Source organism: Oryza brachyantha, chromosome 1 (assembly GCF_000231095.2).
Source record: "Oryza brachyantha chromosome 1, ObraRS2, whole genome shotgun sequence".
Lineage (NCBI taxonomy): Eukaryota > Viridiplantae > Streptophyta > Magnoliopsida > Poales > Poaceae > Oryza > Oryza brachyantha.
The window spans coordinates 5,283,610-5,305,304 of record NC_023163.2 but is presented as its reverse complement, the minus strand read 5'-3'; the positions used below and the strand labels follow the sequence as shown (position 1 = coordinate 5,305,304).

General features: G+C 40.2%; 3 protein-coding genes across 4 annotated transcripts; all 3 read right to left on the bottom strand.

Annotated features, from left to right (window-relative positions):
* Window positions 1-111: 111 nt before the first annotated feature.
* Window positions 112-5,095, bottom strand: LOC102721964. 2 transcript variants are annotated; one of them, XM_040520153.1, is made up of 9 exons: window positions 4,602-5,095; window positions 3,895-3,986; window positions 3,205-3,284; window positions 2,940-2,981; window positions 2,737-2,864; window positions 1,904-2,084; window positions 1,637-1,815; window positions 907-1,134; window positions 112-679 (listed from the first exon to the last, which is right to left on the bottom strand). In XM_040520153.1, exons 1-9 carry the CDS (start codon window positions 4,961-4,963, stop codon window positions 439-441), a joined length of 1,533 nt encoding a protein of 510 aa, XP_040376087.1. In that variant the 5' UTR covers window positions 4,964-5,095; the 3' UTR covers window positions 112-438. The 2 variants fall into 2 exon arrangements, with proteins under 2 accessions (XP_040376087.1, XP_040376086.1); XM_040520152.1 differs by having other exon boundaries at window positions 113-679; window positions 907-1,155; window positions 4,602-5,093.
* Window positions 5,096-5,871: 776 nt separating this feature from the next.
* On the bottom strand, window positions 5,872-12,817 carry LOC102719256 (GTPase Der). The gene is made up of 9 exons (XM_015836762.2): window positions 12,646-12,817; window positions 12,348-12,570; window positions 11,677-11,901; window positions 11,325-11,581; window positions 10,609-10,838; window positions 9,637-9,762; window positions 8,002-8,181; window positions 7,110-7,247; window positions 5,872-6,707 (listed from the first exon to the last, which is right to left on the bottom strand). Exons 1-9 carry the CDS (start codon window positions 12,770-12,772, stop codon window positions 6,390-6,392), a joined length of 1,824 nt encoding a protein of 607 aa, XP_015692248.2. The 5' UTR covers window positions 12,773-12,817; the 3' UTR covers window positions 5,872-6,389.
* Window positions 12,818-14,870: 2,053 nt separating this feature from the next.
* On the bottom strand, window positions 14,871-21,695 carry LOC102721682 (SMR domain-containing protein At5g58720-like). The gene is made up of 11 exons (XM_006643867.3): window positions 20,987-21,695; window positions 19,741-19,766; window positions 18,452-18,616; window positions 17,854-17,933; window positions 17,119-17,339; window positions 16,628-16,698; window positions 16,483-16,539; window positions 16,097-16,164; window positions 15,913-16,019; window positions 15,745-15,812; window positions 14,871-15,377 (listed from the first exon to the last, which is right to left on the bottom strand). Exons 1-11 carry the CDS (start codon window positions 21,693-21,695, stop codon window positions 15,255-15,257), a joined length of 1,695 nt encoding a protein of 564 aa, XP_006643930.3. The 3' UTR covers window positions 14,871-15,254.

Sequence of the window (21,695 nt, the reverse complement as noted above, 5' to 3'; positions counted from 1 at the left end):
AAAAAACACTTAAGCCTACAAAGCCGCACAAACTTGAAAGCGAATATACCTAGTCATTACACGCAAACTTGGAAGTAAATCTAGCTCAGCGATGCTAGTTCACTCGGGAAGGAAGCACCTTACGCATTCCCCGTTCAACCTAACAACACAACAGTATGTTGTTTCAAATTTCAATGCTTGATATTCAATCACCATATAGTTCATAGCTAATTCAGAAAAGTACTTTCCTGCTTTCTTGTTTCTGAACTACATACATGGACAACTTCTGTGAACACAACCAACATCTAACCGTGAACCATATCTGGAAATCCTAGGAGGTGGTAATATACATTTACAGAACTATATCTATGCTTCCAGATTAGCTTATTAAAATAAACTATCGGCTGGTTTTGTTAGAAATTTAGTATGTGCGACATGTATAGCTGGTATTCATCGGTCTCATGCAGAGCTAATCTTAGTTATCCTTGAGTAATCACCAACGTTGGCAACAAACAACGGGTCTTTCTCGTCGCTAAAGATAGTTTTCTCGCCTGCTTGTTCTAACTCTTTAGTCAAGTCGTCCATTGTCTTCTTCAAGTTCGCTTTGCTCATCTGTCCACCTTCACCCATTGAGATGCCAACCATCGTGATTTTGGGGAGAAGAGGGTTGGCTTGTACATCGTTGATGCTGGCATCACATCTGTTCATCAAGCAAAGATGATTTGAAACTTTGCACGTAAATAACCCAAATAACGAATATACAAATAAACAAAGCACTTCTTGAATGGGTTATGATAAACAAAGAAAGTCCATTAAAGTACAAGACCCAAAATTGATGTTAAGATTGTATAGAGGACATGATTCATACGGTGGCATACTTAACGTACATGACAGCAATAGGGGAGGGAAAGAAAAGGTAAAACAGACCTTCTGAATGTTCTGTCTCTTCCTTGTGCTTTGAAACTTCTATCATGACCTGGCCATATATTAGGAAGCAGATTGCTAAAGGGGAACTGAGGTTGGCCATGATTTGAGTTATCGTGTTTTCCGCGGTTGCTGTTATGAAAGTCTGACTCCAAAGTTTGTGATTCTTTACTATTTTGGAAGCAGTTGGCATCCTCCGAAGCAGTAAAACTACTACTGGCAGTAGCAGCCCTGTCAATTGCAGCAGCAGTCCTGAGAGTGAATGAACAAACCACAGACATGAATAGCAAAGCAAAAGGTAGAACGAAAGGCTATCAATGAGTATCCACACAAGAAAATAACAGATTAAATGTTTGTTTCAGTATCTCAGAAGTTTGATTTTCCAATAATCTAGTTAACCATTTTTCCTCTCCCCTTCTCAAGGTCAGATCTCAATATTTTAATAGCCTTCTTCAGGAACTACAGGTTTGTCATTTTAATTTATCTGTACAGCAAACAAGGCCATCAAGCTACCGAACAATTAGAAGTATCTTATTTTAAATATGTGAAATAATAAGGGTATTCATAGTTAAAACTAACTTCAAACATGTTAAGAAAATCATAGAAGTATTTCATCACCAATCTAACTCAGCTTGGCCATTAAATCTCCCTCAAGTTAATGACAATTGACAACCGATGAAGCAATTCTATAATAAAGAAGAGGCAGTAAAAAATTTAAACTTTGGAGGTGCACCTTTCTTCAAATGAGTCGACAACATAAGGGAACTGTGGCTGTATGCCAGTAGCTTTTCTCAACCACTTATTTCCTAGAAGCATTTTATCAACAACATCAAGAAACTGAATCTCCGCTGCTTTTGTTACAATGCTTAACGGTATTCCAACTGGACCAATCTCATTCATCAATTCTTGTACCTACATCAACATTCCTACCAATTTGAGGGGACCAAAAATCCATAGAAGAGATTGGAGGCATCTCATGCATATCTAATGATCAAAGTACCTCTGGGGGCTCAAGCAAGCTGTCTGCACTTTCTTCAATCATTTCTGATGTCAAACTGTCATCAACAATATCTCTCCTACGTCGTGTATGTCGATTTTGGATCATCGAGTGAAAATGTTGATCCATTGAAGCTTCAAGGATATTGTCCAGCAAGTTTTTATCAAAAAAATATGGTGTATACCTGAAATTGTGGTCAACAAAGTTCATGTTATGTTTTCAAACAAATATCGAATACATCTTACAAGTCTCGTCAGCTTTCTCTCCTATAGCCAAATAGATGTGGCTACTTTGCACAAGAGCTAGATAGTAGAAAATTAAACTTCACTGAAGAATCCATGAAGATAATATGACACAAGTAATCCAAACATCTTGACATTTGACAGAAAGCAGCACCTCATGAAGAAAGCCAAAAACTAAAATCGGAAGAAAAATAATTAAAAAGCTGAAAAGATATTTCTGCAGAGTAAAACTTAAGAATAACAATAAATCAGTTATTTTGATTCACAATGATGTCTGCTCATGGGAAGTAAATGAACACATGATTGGTAAGCTCATAAAGAACATTTGTTCAAAACTATACTCTATCCATCCCAAAATATAGCTACCTTTCCAACCTAGTCCCCATCTCAACAAATCACAACCATCTCCCATTTAATTTCTCCACCTATTTCCTCATCTCAACCGATCACAACCATTCCTCGTTTTATTTTACCTTTCTCCTTATTACCCGTGCCCAACTCTAAAAGACCTCATCTTTTGGGACAGAGGGAGTAACTAAACATTCTTCTCAAACACACACACACACACACACAAATCAAGAATGCAATCCATACCATCTAATTCCATCATTTGTAGCCACTGCAATATTTAAGTTTTGAGCACTAAAGACAGGAACACCATCAAGTTTTTTCCTTCTGCTCCTTTGTGGAAAAGACTTTAAGAGCTTATTGGCTGCTTTAACCTATAAGAGAAAAAATGTTTTAGTATCTAAATGGTATGTTCAAATTTATGCACAACTTATTAGTTTAGCACAAACCTGCTTTTCACTAGGAACAAACTGGAACATTTGAGGCTTTTCCTGCAAATAACAATAACAAGGACTCTGATGAACACAAGATGCTGACTGTTTGATGTCCAGGTACAAAAATGACTATTGTAGTGCACACGCATTGCGACAGGTGATAAATCAACGAGATCTATAAAAAAAACTTCTGTAGCCCCCACCATACATAAACCAGTAGTCCAAAAAATACAAAAGCATTCAAGAAAAACAGATATATTAACAAAATCACCATACCTACCTTGAAATGCTCGTATGCTACATCAAGGCGGCAAGCCCCCACCATACCACTTGGCACATTTAGCCGCTTAACATAGGATACTGAATATTTAAACCAAGTTAGCTAAAATTCTTCCCTGCAATAACTATGTTTAAAGAACTAAGTCATGAAAAAGCCAGTACCAGATGTATCAGTATTACAAATGCAGGGAAATTTTGCTCAGGATGCAGCTTTGTTTCTAGAATCTAGACATGGGATAGGAGATTCAAACCTCAATGACTATACAATACAGCAAACTTCAGCCAGAAAAAAATTAAGAATGAAGAAAATGGACCACTTAAATAGGTAACTCTGGACTACCACTACTAGAGTAAATTGCTTCCCATAACAGATCTATAACTGCCTTTCTGATAGAACTGTACTGTAAGCTAACTAATGACTAATGGCTTCTGAGAAATTAGCAAGCACATGATGTAAAAGGAAGATCATAACACATCAATATAACAATGCTAGAGCCCCCAAGGAAATGGAACCTCCTAATGCACCATCAAGTGCCAAATCACAGTGTCTACCATGTAGCACCAACTGATAGAACTGTACTAGAAGGTAACTGGTGTACCACCTCTATAATCCAGCAGGAATTAAATAAATGCTAAGTTCATGATGCATCAAGCAAAACAAGAAAATGGAGCGTTTGTTAACAGAAAATACCTGCATCATTCAAATCCATAAAGAACCTAAATACTGGACCATTTTCATTCTTCTTCAATGGTGATAAGATCCTCTTGAACCACATAGGAGTCCTGAGAAAATAAATTTGAAAAGTGTGATTCAGCAGGACAGCCAGTACATTATTGATGTCATTATAAATTACAATCAACAATTTGAATTGTTATGTGGGATGCAAATAATAGTATCTTAACATCTCAAGAAAAGAAGAACGATATCAACTGTATACACATCTATTTGCACACGCTCATAGCTTACTAAAGTTGCTTCAGATTATGGCTCAATCCCATGATCTGGCTGATAGCCAGCAAGTTCTAGAAAAGAACAAAAACAGTACAGCCTGCCATTTTGGAGCCCTATTTGCTGGCGTCATGGTGGATAATGCGCCCAAACGTGTGGTGGAGTTGCAAAATTCGCACACAGACTGGGTTAGATGCGTTTCATCAATGTAATAGTACCACTTCTAATGAGACATCAATTCATGGCAGCAGGAACAAAATCTCTTGTAATATATCAACTTGAAAGAGCAGCAGAGTCTAGCGCATAATCTACACGCAGGCAAGCAGGTGACTTTGCGTGTTACCAGCAACAACCGAAGGTCACAATGGCGACGCCATACAAACGTTACACTGCAGCTAAGCAGGAACAAATGCTCCAAGGAAGAAGGAAGGGTGGGGCCGTGGGGGTACCTGCTGGCGAGGAACTGGGGGAGCTCGAAGCGGGTGGTGACGGCCATGAGGCCGTTCCCGGAGGGGTCGAGCATGGTGAACACCTGCCCCACGAACGCGGGGCCCCCGCCCTTCCCCACACCACCCCCCGCCGCCTTCCCGCCGGACGCCGCGTCCATCCGCGCGCCCGGCACCGGCTGAGCCCCGCGGCCCGCCTCGGGGGCGGCTGAGGCGGAGGCGACGGGGAGGATGAGCGGGACGGCGAGGTGGGGAGCCGCGGAGGCGTGGGGTGGGGACGGGGAGGGGAGGAACGGGAGGGTGGAGGCGAAGGCGTGGAAGGGGTTGGACGGCGACGAGGAGGAGGAGGAGCGGCCGCGGCGCATCGCGGTGGCTCCGGCGTTAAAAGTCACGGTGGCGATGAGGCGGAAGGCGAGGTGGAGCGTTTCGGTGGATTTGGTCTTGGAATCTGGAGGGATTTTGGGGGTGATGGGGTTCGTTGCTTTGGCGACGGATTAGCTTAGCACCTCAGGCGTAGAGCATCAGCATATCTAAATTTGGTCATCGATAACTTCTAATATTGATGATATAGCTATTCTATTGAATCTTAATTTATAGTCTTTATCCTCTATTTTTAAGATAGAGGATGCATAAATGAGCTGTTTAGGATGCTCTAAGCACATGCTCTGCCAAAGTATCCACATCGCGTCACAGATTTTGATCTGTTTGTCATATGTATTTATCATTTTGGGATCCCATATTTTATGCCTCTGAACAATTAAATCTGCTATGAGTTTTGTCATTTTGTCAAAATTACCTCCAAAATGCCACAGAATATAGCTATACTGTTGTCTTATTCATCACAACATAAAAAGGGGATTTATATCGAGAAACAAGATAACATATTTATAAGCGAAAGATAACTTATGAATAAAGATTTTATATACGTGTTCTTAAAACGATGCTGAAAAATAAACTTTTAAGATTAAAATTTTAAATTTTAACTTACAAACATAAGCAAAAGAAACAAATGAGGATGTAAATTGGCATTTCACGTGTGCAAAAGTATTAGTACATATTCTCCCACCAATGACATATTTGTAAAACCCAATGAAAAGTAGCATTTGAAAAGTTATACAATCTTATAGTTGCAAATAGTTAAATATATTTGACTATTCACCTTGTTCGAAAAGCTTATATAATTATGATTCATTTTGTTGTGATTCGATTTATTATAGTTTAATTATAACTTAAAATTTACATATCTACATATTTTTTTAAGCAAACGTATAATAGAAAATCAACATCATTTATTACACTACACAGGGAGGGAGAAGTAAATATAGCTACGAACGATTCACAGCTCGCAACATATTTTACTGTTGTCTGTACAACGCAAGATATCCGTCATGACATGTTTTGAACAACTTTTGAAATACGATCTCAGTGTACACCCATTGTGCTTCGTTGAAAAAACTACCACACCGTTGCCTTCAGGCATTGATAATCAAAGCAAGGATGCAGCTTTCCTCGGTACTCAGTTGAAATTAGCTTTCCTCGGTACACCGTTGCCTTCGCTCTCAACAAGCTACTAAAACCGCTACTGTTTTGATCACTTCCGGTGCAGGCAGCAAAAACTCTTGCTACTGGCCACATCTTTTTGATTGACATGCAGCAATTTCTGTTCGTTCGTTCCGCTAGTCCACCTTCTAACAAGGCACACCACCAATGGACAGCTAAAACTGCATGACTGCACCTGATCTCAATTCGACAAGGATGCCTTTCTGTAGGGTTAGCTAGTACCAGCATCCTCTACGAAGCAGTAGTGGGTTCAGATACTGTTGTCCTTTTATCTGTTCTCATCCTGGTATTGATCCTAGGCCCGGTATTCCTGCTGTTGGTTTTTACAGTCTCTTTTCTAGGAATGGAGCGCTGTACAACCCGGATTGGTATCCCTCCAATGTCGAAATCTTCTTTGAGAGATTTTGTCAAGAACCTTATATCTGTATCAGATAGCTGAACCTTCCCGCTCATAAAGGCAACAAATGTCGGTGGGCGCGCTTTCACCTGAGTGAAGTACTTCACTTTTGGCTGTGTGGCTGAGTCTTTCCAGGAATGTCTGCTCATAACCTGTCAAAGAATTAAAAGGTAGACAGTACGCTTAAGTGACGTAAAAGACCTTGGCAATCAATAATGTAAACATGTGGTCAAAGCAGAGTGATGAAAAAGGAAATGCATCAAACAAGAACTAGTTGTGAAAAGAAAAATGAAATATTTGGTCAAGAAGAAGGATAAACAAATTATAGCAATATCATATCCCTAAGTACAGATGGCTTAGATCAACCATGATATTTCTCAAGAAACCCCTAATTATTCCATTTTGCAAGCACAAAATTCCACCTGATATTATGTAAACTCGCTTTGACCTACAGTTGCTTATTCAATCCTACTCACCTTACTATTCATACTTAACTCATATCTAAAGCAAATTGCGTAACACCAGAGCACTGAGCACCTGAGCAGGAATTTTACCTTCCGCAACCAACGGTTCAGCCGTGAGGTCGACAACCTTAAACACCACTTCTCATAAGTATCTATAACCTGATGCATGACAGCAATCCGCCCTCTGCCCTCCAATGCAGACATAAACACAACTGGTATTCCAGTAACCTGCCAAAAACAGGAGAAGATTAGTATACTCTGCCATGTGGTTCCCCTGTCAAAATATGAAGCAAACCACTAATATATTCTGCAATAGGTGACTCTTATATGCAATGCGTTAGAAAAGCAACACTTCATAATTGATAAAACAATATCACTACTACAAATGCATTGTGTTCTTGAATGACCAAAAGATAAGTCTCATATTATATTCTACATTAGCAGACACTCTGGAAAAGTCAAGTGATTCATCAATCAAGCAACAAAAACAATCCATCAAAATGAACTTCAAGTCCTCCATTTCTAGATTCTATCAGTCAGTAGACAAAGCAAGACATCTGCATGTGCAATAACAATCAAAATAAGCCTCAAAACTTCATACTCTGTAGGTAAACAAAGTGAAGCATCTGCATGAGTGAATATTAACAAAATATCAAGTTTGTTAAACAGAAAAATACCTCATATTAAACTTAGCTAGGTTTCAATTAAAGAAAAAGAATCCAAATGCTCCCACATAATACACTGTTTAAGTAACAACCTACTTCAAAAACTGAGGAAAAAAAAGGCAATTGGAAATGCAAGTCTCCAAGATGATATGATAATTCTAAGTAGAAACTAAACCACCAACGTTCATGTAACCATGTTAGGAATAATATATTGACATTTTTTCAATAGCTTCATTCTGCACAAAATATAATAATCCCATAGGTCTAGGTTGAAGGTTAGTAAAACATAACTAATGTTTTTAAAAAAGAAAACAAACCTGGGGAATAATTGTCTGGATTTCTTTAGGAACAGCTTCTATCACTTTGTCAAACAATGGTCGGTTTTCTTTAAGAAGATCCATTTTATTGACAAGCACAACAAGTCCACGCCCTTCTTCTATTGCCTGCCGTGCTATCATAACTTCCGGATGACTCATGCTACTCTTAGACTTTGCGATCTACAAACAATAATGATTTGCCATGGCATTGGCCGTTACAATTCAAATGACAAAATTCATAGACATGCAAAGGATCATACTGTAATATTGAATTTTTTAGGTCTTTAAAGATTGAAGTTGTTGCTTACGATGTTCATTAATTTGATATGGGACTGACATTAGAACATCAAGCTCATGAAAACTAAATGCAGTATCTTAAACAGGGTTACTGTTAAGCAGGAACAACATCGAGGAGGTGATTACTACATAATACTACCTCCGTTTTAGATTATAAGATTTTCTGTGTTTGACTAAATTCATCCATGTATCTATGCATATGTTTTGGATATGTGTCTAGATTCATTAACACATAAATGAATCTAGGCAATACCAGAAAATTTTATAATATGAAACGGCGGGAATACATGACAATACACAATAGTAAGGCACTAGGCTAAATTTCACATACTATGGAGAAAGCCTGGAGTGTTCTCAATACGGTTATATCACCTTGATGTAATTGGCCAAGATCATAAAGCTTTCCATTATCTAAAAAAATATAGAGAAATAGGTGGTAGTCCTCTGCATAAATGTGAAATCACCAACGCAATGATATACTCAACCGATCCATCCAATACGAGCAATGCAGCCGCAGCACCCATCTAATTTAGTTTAAGGAGCATATAGACAATGAAACTTGCTTGTTGACATCATTAATGTGTTTTGCAACTCTTTATACTTGGTATCTTGGCATAAAACTCCATGCATATCGATGTCAGTGAGCAGACAATCCAGATGATGTCCAACTCCGGCAAAAGCAAGGACATCACAATTTATTGCTTTATTGTTTATATTCCCTCAAATAAAATGTACTTAAATTAGAATTATCCCAGAAATTCAGGCACATGTGTACAGTTGTAGTGATGCTTTCATTTTTAAACCATCACTGGAGTGGTTGAATAGCAAACCTGCTCTAGTGTAAATCATGAAAGTTTCACGCATTACAAAAGGGGCCTGACTATATGCCACCTTAAGAACATGGCATCAGAAATCCATAGTAAAAGATCTTCAGTTGGACTCCTTCGGGGTTTTTTTTGGGTCTTTCTTTTACTGCATAAAGAGCTCCTCCTAATTCACTATTTTGTTGGACGATGCTGGACTTTTGGAATTGGAAAAGGTTTCAGGAGATGTCTAGAGTAGATGGTGATTGATAGAGCAATTCTTGCTCGTTAGTTCCAGTATGAGTACTGCGCCGAACATAAAGCTTGTGACTGGTAGTAAAACATCAATTTTTCTTTTGAGATAGAGTTCGATCCTCGACTATTTCTCGTGATATCTTCTTACGAAAGTTTGTTAAGGCATCTATAACAGCCTCTGGTTAAGGTTGGAAATGTTTCCCCTTAACCATATAGGAAGAAACGTAGTAAGAATTATGTAGCTCATTGGCTCTGAGCACGTTAGGATGGAATTAACTACCTTTTCTCCATCCAGAACAAGAGCTACAATATGAGCTCTCATCAGATTCTTTCTGGACTGCACCACACTTAACGATGCTGGTCCTTTCTCCTTTCCTGACCTTTCCATCCAACCTGCAGTGTCCACCTGCACCACGAAACAGAAGGGTGAAAAAAAAATGAAATGATGAAATACATTCAGATAGGTAGCTTGCTTGGACCTTATGCTATGAGCTCTTACATTGCACCATGCAGTCACAAGTTTGAATAAATTTGACAGACTCCAACTTTGCCGAGAGTTAGTTTTTTTCTATTTGGATAAAACATTATTTTCTACAACACATAATAGATGAATTAAATGATGGGTTTCTGAATGATATGGCTCCTTGATTAAACTATTGGCTAGATAGACTTAGTACCCAGCTTAGATCTTACATGGATTTATTGTCATAACACATTTTATGGCATGAAGTTGATCCATGGGAAATTTTTTGGGTTGAAAGCATTTTGAATCTTAGCCTCATTAACTTTTTGCTGCAGTTCGTCTTGGCAAGACAACAACATCTATTCTTTGGTTTAATAAATAAATCAGCAAAAATAACAGCAGGATGAACTAAATAAAATTCTAATGGATAATCTCCTGGAACTTAAAATGGAGCCTTGTTGTGACTCACAAGAATCAATAAAAGAAACAAAATGAACACAACAGTTGTCCTTGCTCACCTATAATTATAGATATTATTTTTTTAACAAACAATCATTATATTCTCCTGAAGAAAATCATTATGTGGACAGCATAAACAACGATGTGATGCTATGCTGCAAGTATTGTTGAATTCGCAGTTCATGTTGAGTTAAAAATGGGGTGGGTGGCTGTGACACAACGTGGTATAATAGCATCACTAGAGTTCACAGCACAAGCACATGTATATGGCCAATATAAGAAACAGAGATAAACAAAATAAAAATATTAAATTCATAAAGATGAATTTACCAAATATACAGTTCGATTATCAAACTGAAACTGAGCCCGAATAGAGTCCCTTGTTAAGCCTGCCTCTGGACCAACCAGAACTCTTTGTTCTTGCAACAAAGTATTCAGCAGGGTAGACTTCCCAACATTAGGACGCCCCACAATTGCCAGCTGCAAAGGTAACTTGCTTTCATCACCTTCATGGGCCTCAGTCTCAGCCTCAGAGGTAGGGTCATCTTGGTTGAGCCCATCTATCATATTTGAGTGTAATTCATGAATAGTTTGTTCATAGATAGCAATACAGTTTTCTTGAGAGAGTATAACATTGTGAGCCAACACTTGCTATTTTCTATTTTCTTATATGGTGATCAACTATTTTCTATTTTCTTATATGGTGATCAATCTTTGTTGATCGCTCCATAAGAATAGATGTATAAAACCATCCTCAGTAATGTGCATGCAAACCAAAATAAATATAATCTATTTATGTCAAGATACCATTTCTACACGAGCAGAATCAAGAGGAACAGATTACCATATGAAATATATCATTTTGTATAGAGAAACCTTGATACCTAAACTTTTTCTGACACAAATTCCTCATAGAGGTAAATAGTGTGCAAAATATTTTGATCAGTGCGACACTAACAGGTAGAGATGCTTGACCAAGATAGAAGCATGGAGTCAGTCATGTTACTGAACCCCAACAGAAATGGTCAATAATAATGAATACTCACTGTTTGGTAGCTGAAACATGTAGTCCTCAAACAATGGCCTTAGTGTCTCATAAAGCTCTGCCATCCCCAGGCCTGTCTCTGCAGATATTGCAACTGGGTCACCAAAACCCAACTTGTGGGCTTCTCCAGCCGCCGCAGTCAGTACTCCATGCTCATCAAGGGACTCAGATTTGTTCATTGCTACAATGGTATGTATCCCAGATGCATGCTTCCGCAGCCACTGTCCAACATCAATATCCAGTGGCTGTAGACCATCCCTAAACAGACCATTGCTCTTTTAATAGGCAACAAGGACCAGCACTTTAACTCAACTCAATGATGAAAACTTCAAATCAAGCTACAGTCTACTCACCTGACATCAATCAAGAAAATGGCAAATTGAGACCTAGATAGCACATTCCCAGTCATGTCAACTGTTCGAGCAAGGATGCTACCAGACGTTGCTGCTGTCTCAAGTCCAGCTGAGTCAAGCACACGGAAACGAAGATCACCGAGCTTAGCAATTCCTTCACGAATGTCCCGGGTGACATGGTCCCCAGGTGTATTGTACACCAATGCCTCCCTCCTCCGTATAAATCTAATTTCAATAATCAAAACTTCTAAGTCCGAAGCAAACATTTGAAGAGAATAAGATAGTGACAGTGCAAGCTGCAATGCCAAAGCATAAATCAGTTCAGAGTAATGTAATATAATGATAAAACATTTGCCATTAAGTCATCAGACCACATTATGGTGGACTTATATTAGTGAAAGTGCAAAGCTTACATAAAGCTGTCTGTTAGTCAAGGTGTTTATATGTTATCATAAAATAAAAATATGTACACGAAAATACAAGCTAATTGGAAGGTAAATTTGGAAAATATATAACTGTTTTGCAATGTGTAGCATCATCATGATGACCAGCAACCATAAGTAGAAGTAAGAAAGGGCTCTAAGAAAATGAAATAACCCATGACGTGTTTGTTGAAAGTTTGAAATGCCGACATCACGAGATACAAGCAAACTACGCAGGGGGAGTCTCACCGATTGAAGAGTGCGGACTTGCCGACGTTGGGCCGGCCGACGAGGATGACGGTGGGTAGGAGCGCGGCGTCCACCTTGGTGAAGTCGAAGCGGGACTGCTTCATGGGGTTCTTCCTGGCCTTGCCCTTGGGCCTCGCGGGAGGCGTAGACTCATCGGCGACGGTGGCGTAGTGGCCAAATCCGGCAGAGCCCGGAACGCGGGGGAAGACACGAGAAGCTCCGCCTGCGTTGGGGGAGTCGGACGGTGAGGCGAGGAGGGTTTAGGGGGTTTTTGTTCGAGAGCGGGAAGGGGCCTTACCGAGAGAAGAAGGAAGAGGCGAGAGGCATCGAGAGGACGGGAGGGGGCGGCGGAGGAGGAGCGCCGCGGCGGCCGGACGGCTCCGGCGGAGGGCGGCGCAGAAGATGGCGGCGGCGGCGGCGGCCATGGAGGGTAAGCAGGGACGGCGAAGCAAAGCTGGGCCGCGTGAAGTCGCTTTGTTGCGTGGCAGACCAACTGCGAAAAGCCCACCGGGCCCGCGAGACAACTGAGCCCATATTTCACTCTTCCTTCACATGAGAACAACTTTCCATATCTTAAATATTTTCATCCCAGGTTTAGTAATAAAATTATTTATTAAAAAAGTTTAAAAAATAAAAAAAATCGAACTCACTAGCGTCTCGCTGTACACAGATCCATCATCTACCGCTGAGAAAAACTAGCCATATATGAAACCTATGTATAGAACTTACGCCTAAGGCTTTACTTATCACAATAATCGTCCACGTCAAAGGCATAATAATGATATATCATGGTTTTGCTTGGTAAATTCTATGAGAATTCAAACTTTTTAAAAAAATCATGGTGGTATATCATGATAATCGTGACATATTGCGTGGTTTTCACAGCGAAATCGTGATTACCAATACAACCTCCAAATCCGCTCTACACATTGAGCGAACACACGTTCACATAGCATGTCACTTACACTTTTATTCTCACTTTGTGTAACAGGGTTAACCCTGTCGGTGAAATGGGCCCGAGGTACCCCTGCAAGTATGGTGTGTGGTAGCTATGGGCCCAGGAATTCCCAGAAATGGGGTCGGCCCCCAAGACATACGTACCCTTGCGACAAAACCCTAAGGGAGTCACCGAGATGAGGGCTCGGGGTTGGGCCGCCCCGACCCCCAGCATGTCGTAGGTATGCTATAAGGCCCATGTGCCAAGAAGCGATGCATGTTTCTGAGATTTGACCTTCGCATTTAATGCGTTGGGAGAGGGCCTGGAGTACACGTCGTTCGCTGGCAGAAAAGGACATGTGTATTTTCCACACTTAATGCGGACAGGCACACGAGCGTCTCTAGTGGCGCCCTCCGAAGAAAAAGAGGCGCGAAGTGGCAGTCATCTCTGGCAGGGTAGGTATGCTACACCCTTGTCATGGTGCCAACTCCTGCTTCATTACAGTCGCATTTAATGCGACTAACAATCGCAAGAGAGAGGAGGGCAGCTACCCCGTAGCTTGGAACGAACGTCCACCTCAAGATGGGACACTGACCGATGGGACCTAGCACGGGAAGCATGACCGTCCCTCTACCAAACACCTGACATATGGGACCGGCCAAGAATAGCCAGACTGACACGCCCACCCACCCTCAGACAGAGCGTGACCGACGCCGCGATGGCAGATCTCCGCATTGCCAAGTCACAATGTGATGATGACCTACTTGTTGGTAGTTGGTAGGACTGTGGCGATTGTGGTAACCCCTTACTGCTATAAAAGGAGGCCATGTTCCATCTGAAAGGAGATAGGAGGCTAGTCAGTAGACAGACAATACCTTCAAAAAGAAGGCTTGTACTCACTTTTCTTTAAGGACCAAGCGACAGGAGTAGGGTATTACTCCTCCCGACGACCCATACATGTATATCTCTTAGTGTTCATATCTCCTGCAGGAACTTCAACCCCACATCACTGGGCCAAACCAAAAAAAGGGGTTTGCCGAACTCCCACTAGAGGAGCTTGCACTCCAACAGCTGGCGCGTCAGGTAGGGGGCACGTTATTGAGATTTCTGTAAAGAACCTCTCCCCTCCGTTTCCCAGGAGGAAGATCTCTTCAGCTACTGTGCTCGGCCAGAGATGGCGAAAGGACAAGAGAGTCAAAACCTGCCCCTGCCCCCGCCCCACGACACGGTTCTGATAGAGGAGGTGGTGGAATCTAGCAATGGGTTTATTGATGGCGATCTACCCAATACACCATAAATTCACCATAGGAAGAAAGTACTACCCAATACACCAATAAACCATAAATTCACCATAGGAAGAAACTACTAGTTTCTATAGAACATGTATCACGCTCAGTATTGATGGAATAATAGAGTTAGGAGAGAAAGAGAAAACAATTATTATTATTACTCGAAGACACCTCCATTGTAGAAAATGGTTTCTACATATGGTTTCTTATATTATGACAACCTGTCATTTCTACCTAACAGTAATTGGCTTCCAGTAACCATAATTCGGAACAAAATCAACCATGTAGGCAAATGAATCCATAATGTTTAATTTTTGTTTTTGATCTATTGACAAGACCGTTTGAGTGACAGTTGCAATGTTGAAGTTCAAGCATAAGTTGCCTTATGCCTTGATCATCACATCAACACAATTAGACAGGTATACATAGCTGAGTACATTAGTACAAGGTTAGCAGCCTACAATGATCATTACATCAGCGGCCTACAATGATCATTACATCAGACGGCGCCTGTTCTCTAGTTGCTATTGCTGAGCCTGTATGTCAGAAACTACATCCTACATCAGGAACTAGGTCACCTATCCATAATTACAACACAGGCAAATACAGATAGATTAAGGCGATACATAGATTAAATAACCATTAATCTATGTCAGTCTCCTCAAAACAGACACCCAAGATTCAATCAGAATCACTGTCATGCTCAAGAAAACGATACTCCCTTGGGCCACCAAGCTTTAGCACTATGGTCCCAGCATTTTCTTCATGCCATTCAATGCGTTCTCTCTCCACAAGCTCGGTAACCTACCACAGCCGTTTTTACAGAATTCAAAAGCATGGCACATCAGTTAATGAGATTGAGCAATTAAAAGTACTGTCTACATACTGAAGTAATAAGAGTAAACATCAGCAACACAGACGCTACCAAGAGCTCAATATTAAAAACAATCTATTACAGTGGAGTCATATAACCACCGCAAAAGTAGACACTATCAAACTAATAGAACAGGAAGGTACCCAAGTGTGCAACCAAACATTTCATGAGGGCATTTTTTAATGACAGGCAAACAATACCATAAATTTACTGCAGAAATGAAGCATGTCAGCAATCACACACAAGTGGCAACTGGCAAGCATGTGAGCAAAAAGTTCCTGCTTGGCAAATACTTACCGCTCGCTTTATTTTTCCCTTTCCTGTGCCTTCTACACCACAACCAGTAATTACTCTAAGAAAGGTTGCTGTTCATAAGAGCACAGAAAAAAAGACCATGAAGCGTTAGACCAAAACAAAGCTGAATAATGAATGTGGCACCCAATCGTGTCATACGGAAGTACTCACATGGCATGCATACGCAAATCATCATGTGAACCTTGAGAAGTCTCATGGCTTGTTTAACATGTTGCCCATGCAGGTCAATAGTTACTGTGTTCGTTATATGCTTATTTCTGCAAACAGAAGAATGGCACTCAGATAGTCAGATGTGATCTAAAAGTAACAGCTGAAGCTGAAGTTATACAGTTACCTGGCTTCAAATATCTCCCTGCTAGCTCTCTCGTCTTCCTTGCGAGCTAATTCACGGTAATGCTTCCCCTAAGACAGAATTAGGATAGATGCTGAGGCAAAGCAATATCAGCAATAAATATATTCTTATAGGAGTTGCGTAGGTTACTGAAACCTAACAGCCTGTGTAAACTATTTGAAAATTTCGCTCTATTGGATGGAGATGTTAAAAAGTGCTGTCCTGTCAAGAAATGTTCTAAAAGAACTTATCCTCGAAATGTGTAACTGTGCTTGTATCCCTGAGTTACAGAAATCTCTACAGCCTATCCATTACTGACTTGCCTTCTTTCATTTTATTAAAACATCATCGTTATCTTAGCATTATCAACTTAAAATTGGATGTCAGACCTCCTCTGCAAGATAAGAGGCATAAGATTTTTCTCCTTTGGAATATGCCATGGCAGCCTGTGCAGAAAGAAACGACGAAAGGCGATAAGAAATACAAAACAACAAGAGTAGCACAAGGAGAACTCAGTAAAAAAATACATCTTACTTTCTGATAATATGTTTTCATTGTATCATAATGCCTTGCAGCGACAGTACGGAATTCTTGATACCCATCCCCTTAATAAGAGAACTAACTGTTATATCTTTTCAGAAGTATCAAACGTAACAGTAACAAAGCACAATAAAGTGAGAGTCGAAACACAAAGGTCAAAACAATTTCACTGTATATTAGGGTGAGGCATGTGGTCAGGATTAAAGGTATTATTAAGTCCATATTTAAACTAGTCTTAAATGAAGGTCATTAGAATTATTGATCTCATTACATGGTAGCTCAAACAGCTAAAGTCCCAGAATTCATTCTAAAGTGACATGGGGAAGCCATTGAATAATAATGTGAAAACATGCTATACAGTCAAGGGACAGATATAGAGAAATTTGCGAGATGAAGAAAATGAAGAAAAAAAGTAAGCCAAGGTGATACATAAAAAGAAATTAATGATCTTAACGACAAACAACTGTGGCTAAAATAACGCATACCATTTTTTGGTCTTTCTTGATTATTTGATGTGATGGGTGAATTGAATGATTGCAGCTTCTTAACTACCTTCTTCCAGTCCATAGAACTTGGTTCGTATGTGCGTTGTTCAGGTATTTTGAACAGTGAATCCAGCACTTGTTGTGGTGTCTTAGATACGGAGCTTGTTGATCTTGAAGATGATAGTGTAGAGGGGGGATCCTCACATGCAACCTTCAAGTAGCTATTGAGCCAAGGATGCCATACAAACAGCCACATAAAAGTGCAAGAATAGAGTTGAGCGTACTGATATCTGCTTGGAAACTAACTACAGCCTGTGCTATTGAAGTCAATAAACATTTTTTTTTAATATGCACCTGCACTAAGGTAAAAGTTTACAAGTCACTGTTCAGCTGAAATCACAAGAGATCTGTGGCCTGCCTGCATAACCTAGCTCTATAATTAGTTTGTCCATTATAAAAAACCATATTTTAGCCCTGCCAATATTGCAACTTTTTAATGGATCCTATGCAATCCAATGAAAAATATAAACCAATGATGATCTAGCCAGCTTTAATTTCTATCCAAACAACTTGATAACAGCCCCATGATAAAAATAATCTATTGTGTTTGTCTTTCTCCCAAACATGTCCAAACAAATATTATGCAGGATGGGGTGTATGAATAACGCATAGGTATATCAGTATATTGTTGAATGAGGTACCAAAAGTCAGCTATATTGGCAAATTATTACCAACCTGCGCTGAAGTCCGCCCCAAAAGTATTCTTCTTCATTTTCAGAAGGATTGTATGCCATGGTTGGTATTTCATCTGCAAACTGAATAAACTACAATGTTAGAACAGTTTAACAAGGGCTGCAATATCCTAGTTGAAAGAACGTAAGTATCTAGATTGCCATAAGCGTAGCATGTCAATCAATACGAAATGGAAAGTGGAATTCCAATTGCGGATACCTCATTTTGCACAAGGATATCTATTGAGTGTCAAAAGGGAACTTTCATTCTTCTTAGTGTTGTTAACAATAACAGACGGAACTCACAGGCCCTAAACACAAACAAGAGAAGGTGGTACCTTGAAACATAACTTCATATCTTCTATAATATATATATGTCACAAGCAAAGAAGATACAATAATGCCTGCACTAAGTACAAAATTATAAGGTAGTCTATCTATGGTCCCTCCATTAATGTATTTTGTTAAAAAAAATATTGTAGAGAACTCAATAACCACTAATATATGCATGAGTGAACTAAGAATAGCCTAAATCTTCAGAAGGATATACGTGCATATGGTTTTAGATACAAGCATAAACTCTATTTATGCTAAGTAAACACCTGGTATGAACTCCTTTCAATGCCTGCAATAGACTCTTCCTCAGATAATCCACATGATATGAAGATGTTTGGAGAGCTTATGCCATTTATTTGACCATTTGGGGAACACCTTTCCTTGATTTGAAGGGAAGAGATGCCTGATATATCAAGTAATGCATCCAGCGCCTGAAAGCATTTTAATTTGTGAAACTTCTGAACAATGGCTGAAAACTTACAGCATGTTTTCAAGGAAAAAGATAATAACTGGAAATGCTAGTTGATTGGATAATATCATGGAACCACATAAACAATATCTAGCTTTACAAGCTTCCTTTGGTTTCATATATGAAACTTGGGAACCAACAAACTACTCTCCTGTACCCGCATTGGAAAAATATAGCCAATGAAAATTTTGATTCAAATCATCCAGACCCATATATGGATGAAAGTTTGCCCACTGTTCCCATGGACCCTACCAACCACTTGAGATTGATTTTTTCTTCCACTTCTGATTTCAATTATGTAGAAAATTGCAAATCCAATAAACTGGTTTGGGTCAATGGATAACTGTGGACTGATCCATGTGCATACCTGCCTAGATATGACTTTTTTTTATATCAATATGTGATTAACTTATTGTACGCACAAGCCAATCTGGGATATCAAGACAAGACCCACCTAGCCATTGGCTACTATAAAATGACTAGATGGAGAAATTTTCATACAAGAAAAAGGACACAGCTGTTGGTGGTGTTTGATGTTCATGGGTTGAAGTTTGTCAATAGCAACAGAACACTACAACGGTAGGCACGTTACCACATGAACGACATGTGTTTCCTATTGTCGGCACCGCGTCTCAAGCAGATAAGTTCTCTTTCACGGCCACACTTGACCAACTGAAACACCATTCAGGAAATCGGTATCACCTACAGAATGTCATGAGTGATGACAGATGTCCATAACAAGTGATTACCAAACTATTTTTCATGTATACTTGCAGACGCTCACCATGATATCATGTACAAAAAAAAGAATCATTTACTTGCATGGTTGTTTTCCATGTACAAAAAAAATGTCAACTTTGCTGTGTAAAAGTGCAAAAGGAACATGAGAAATTCCCAGAATAGTCTGCTAACTTGCACAAATGCATAGATGCTTGTTTGAGTTTGAAAAGAATCAAGCTGAAAATAGTTCCCGCAAAGAAAAGTGAAATTCTAGCTCCAACCAATAAGCACTTTTTTTTTCCATTCAGGAGATGAAAACAGAGTCGGAAGTCACTAAGAAATGGACCCAATAAGATAAATCCTTACCTTCTCAACATCGCATCCATATTGACCTGGATAATATAGCGAAGTAACATTAGAAATGCATTCCAGTAAGACAAAAAAACATTTCCACTTCCAACTGACCTACCAATTGCAAATAATGCAATCTTGATGTTAAAAAAGTACTTTTTCCCTCCAACTAGTTTTACTATTAGTAAGCATAAAAGTGAAAAATTTAACATTACATTCAAGGAATCCATAAACATGGATAAACTTTAACCACAGACAGAAACACCAAATTTCATCCAACGATTAGCCTCATGCCAAAAACATAAGCTTTCAGCAGTTGTGAGTAAATTATGCAGCAGTTTCGCATATAAACAACATTTATGAGAGTGCATCTATTTAACTATATGTAAGAACAGTTCCATATGTAAGAAAACCAGCCTGTGTCCATGACATTGAATGTTAGAAGATAATCTATGATGGAATATAGTATGCTACCATTTGTAGTTCATGTAAAATGTGTGATAAAACAACCAACATAGGCTATACATATATCCTTCACATCCCAATGCTTGAACTAAGAGAATAACAGTGCACCACAATGTATGCTGGCTTAATAGAAGTCCAATTGACTGCTCATACAAGAATCTTGCTCTATTTGTTCAGGATTTCTAGAATCCTTTCAAACCAAAAGTCTGTGCTCTGAAATAACCTTCCTATAGGACTTCAACCTAAATCCATCATCACAGCATCAGACACATCTGTGCTGTAAGAGGCATGATCAAATCTAATTGCCAAAGATTTGAGCACCCAAGTAGACAGCCTAATGCCCTTTTTGTTTCAAGCATTTTAAAAGTAGGAACTAATTTACACAGTTTTTAAAGCTCAGTAAAACAGTATATTGCTACTTTCACTAGATTAGCTTATGAACTATGAAATGTTATGGATGCCATTTGCATTCCTTTTTTCCTGTTTGGTAGATGGCATTTGAATTCACTTTTTCTAATTTGATAAATCCATTTTCTAAACAAGACCAACCATTCCTTAGGAAAAATCTGTCTTTTAAACTATAGCTATCCTCCTGTTCTGCAGAGGAAGCTGTTCTATCTTTATTTTGTTTTTTACTGTGTTATGATTCTGCTGGGCTGTGTGACAGTGGTAAAAAAAATGCATTTTTACAAGTACAAGCTTCTCGTTCTTTGTTATAGTTCTGCTGGGCTGCGAGAAAATGGCCAAAAAAAAACATTTTTACAGGTATGCCTGTAATAAAGCAAAAGCAACTTACCGAGCACGTCTCTGACCACACCCATGCCAAGCTCCGAATTATCCCCAAGCATAGAGCACAGGAACTGTTCGACCTCTTCGACACTATACTTGCGATCGTCAAGTCCTTCTTTCCAAGCATTGCCCTTGCACGCATTGGTTTTGCTTACAGGCGAAGTGGCAGGTCGCGTGTATCCCTTGCCGATCACGTCGGCAACCATGCCAGTTGCAGCCACGGCTACCCTCTTTGGCCTTCTATTGGTCTTCTTGCTACCAGATCCGGCGCGCGGCGAGAGATCCGGTGGCCGAGGGGGCGGAGGGGGCTGCGCTTCCGGTGAGGAGCCAAGGATGCCGGCCGCGAGGAAGGCGTCGCCGCCGGCCTCCCGGTAGGCGGAGTCCACCTGGTCGATCGTGGCGCCGCCGAAGGCGTCCAGCAGCCACGCCATGTCCCGCCGCTCGTCGCCGGTGGCCGACGACGACGCCGTGGAGGCGGACGACGAGAAGGCGGAGAAGGAGGAAGTCGAGGCGCCCCCCGACGAGCCGAGGTTGAACGCCGACGCCTCGCAGCTGCTACTCGACTCCGTCTCCGACGCCGCCGCCGCCGCCGCGGCTAGGGTTAGGGTATCCGACTGCGGCGAGCACGATGAACCCTCCTCCTCCGCCACCGGAGGGGTCGGCACAGCCGCCGGCGTGGGCTTCTTCTTCTTCGATTTCTTCTTCGAGGGCTTCAT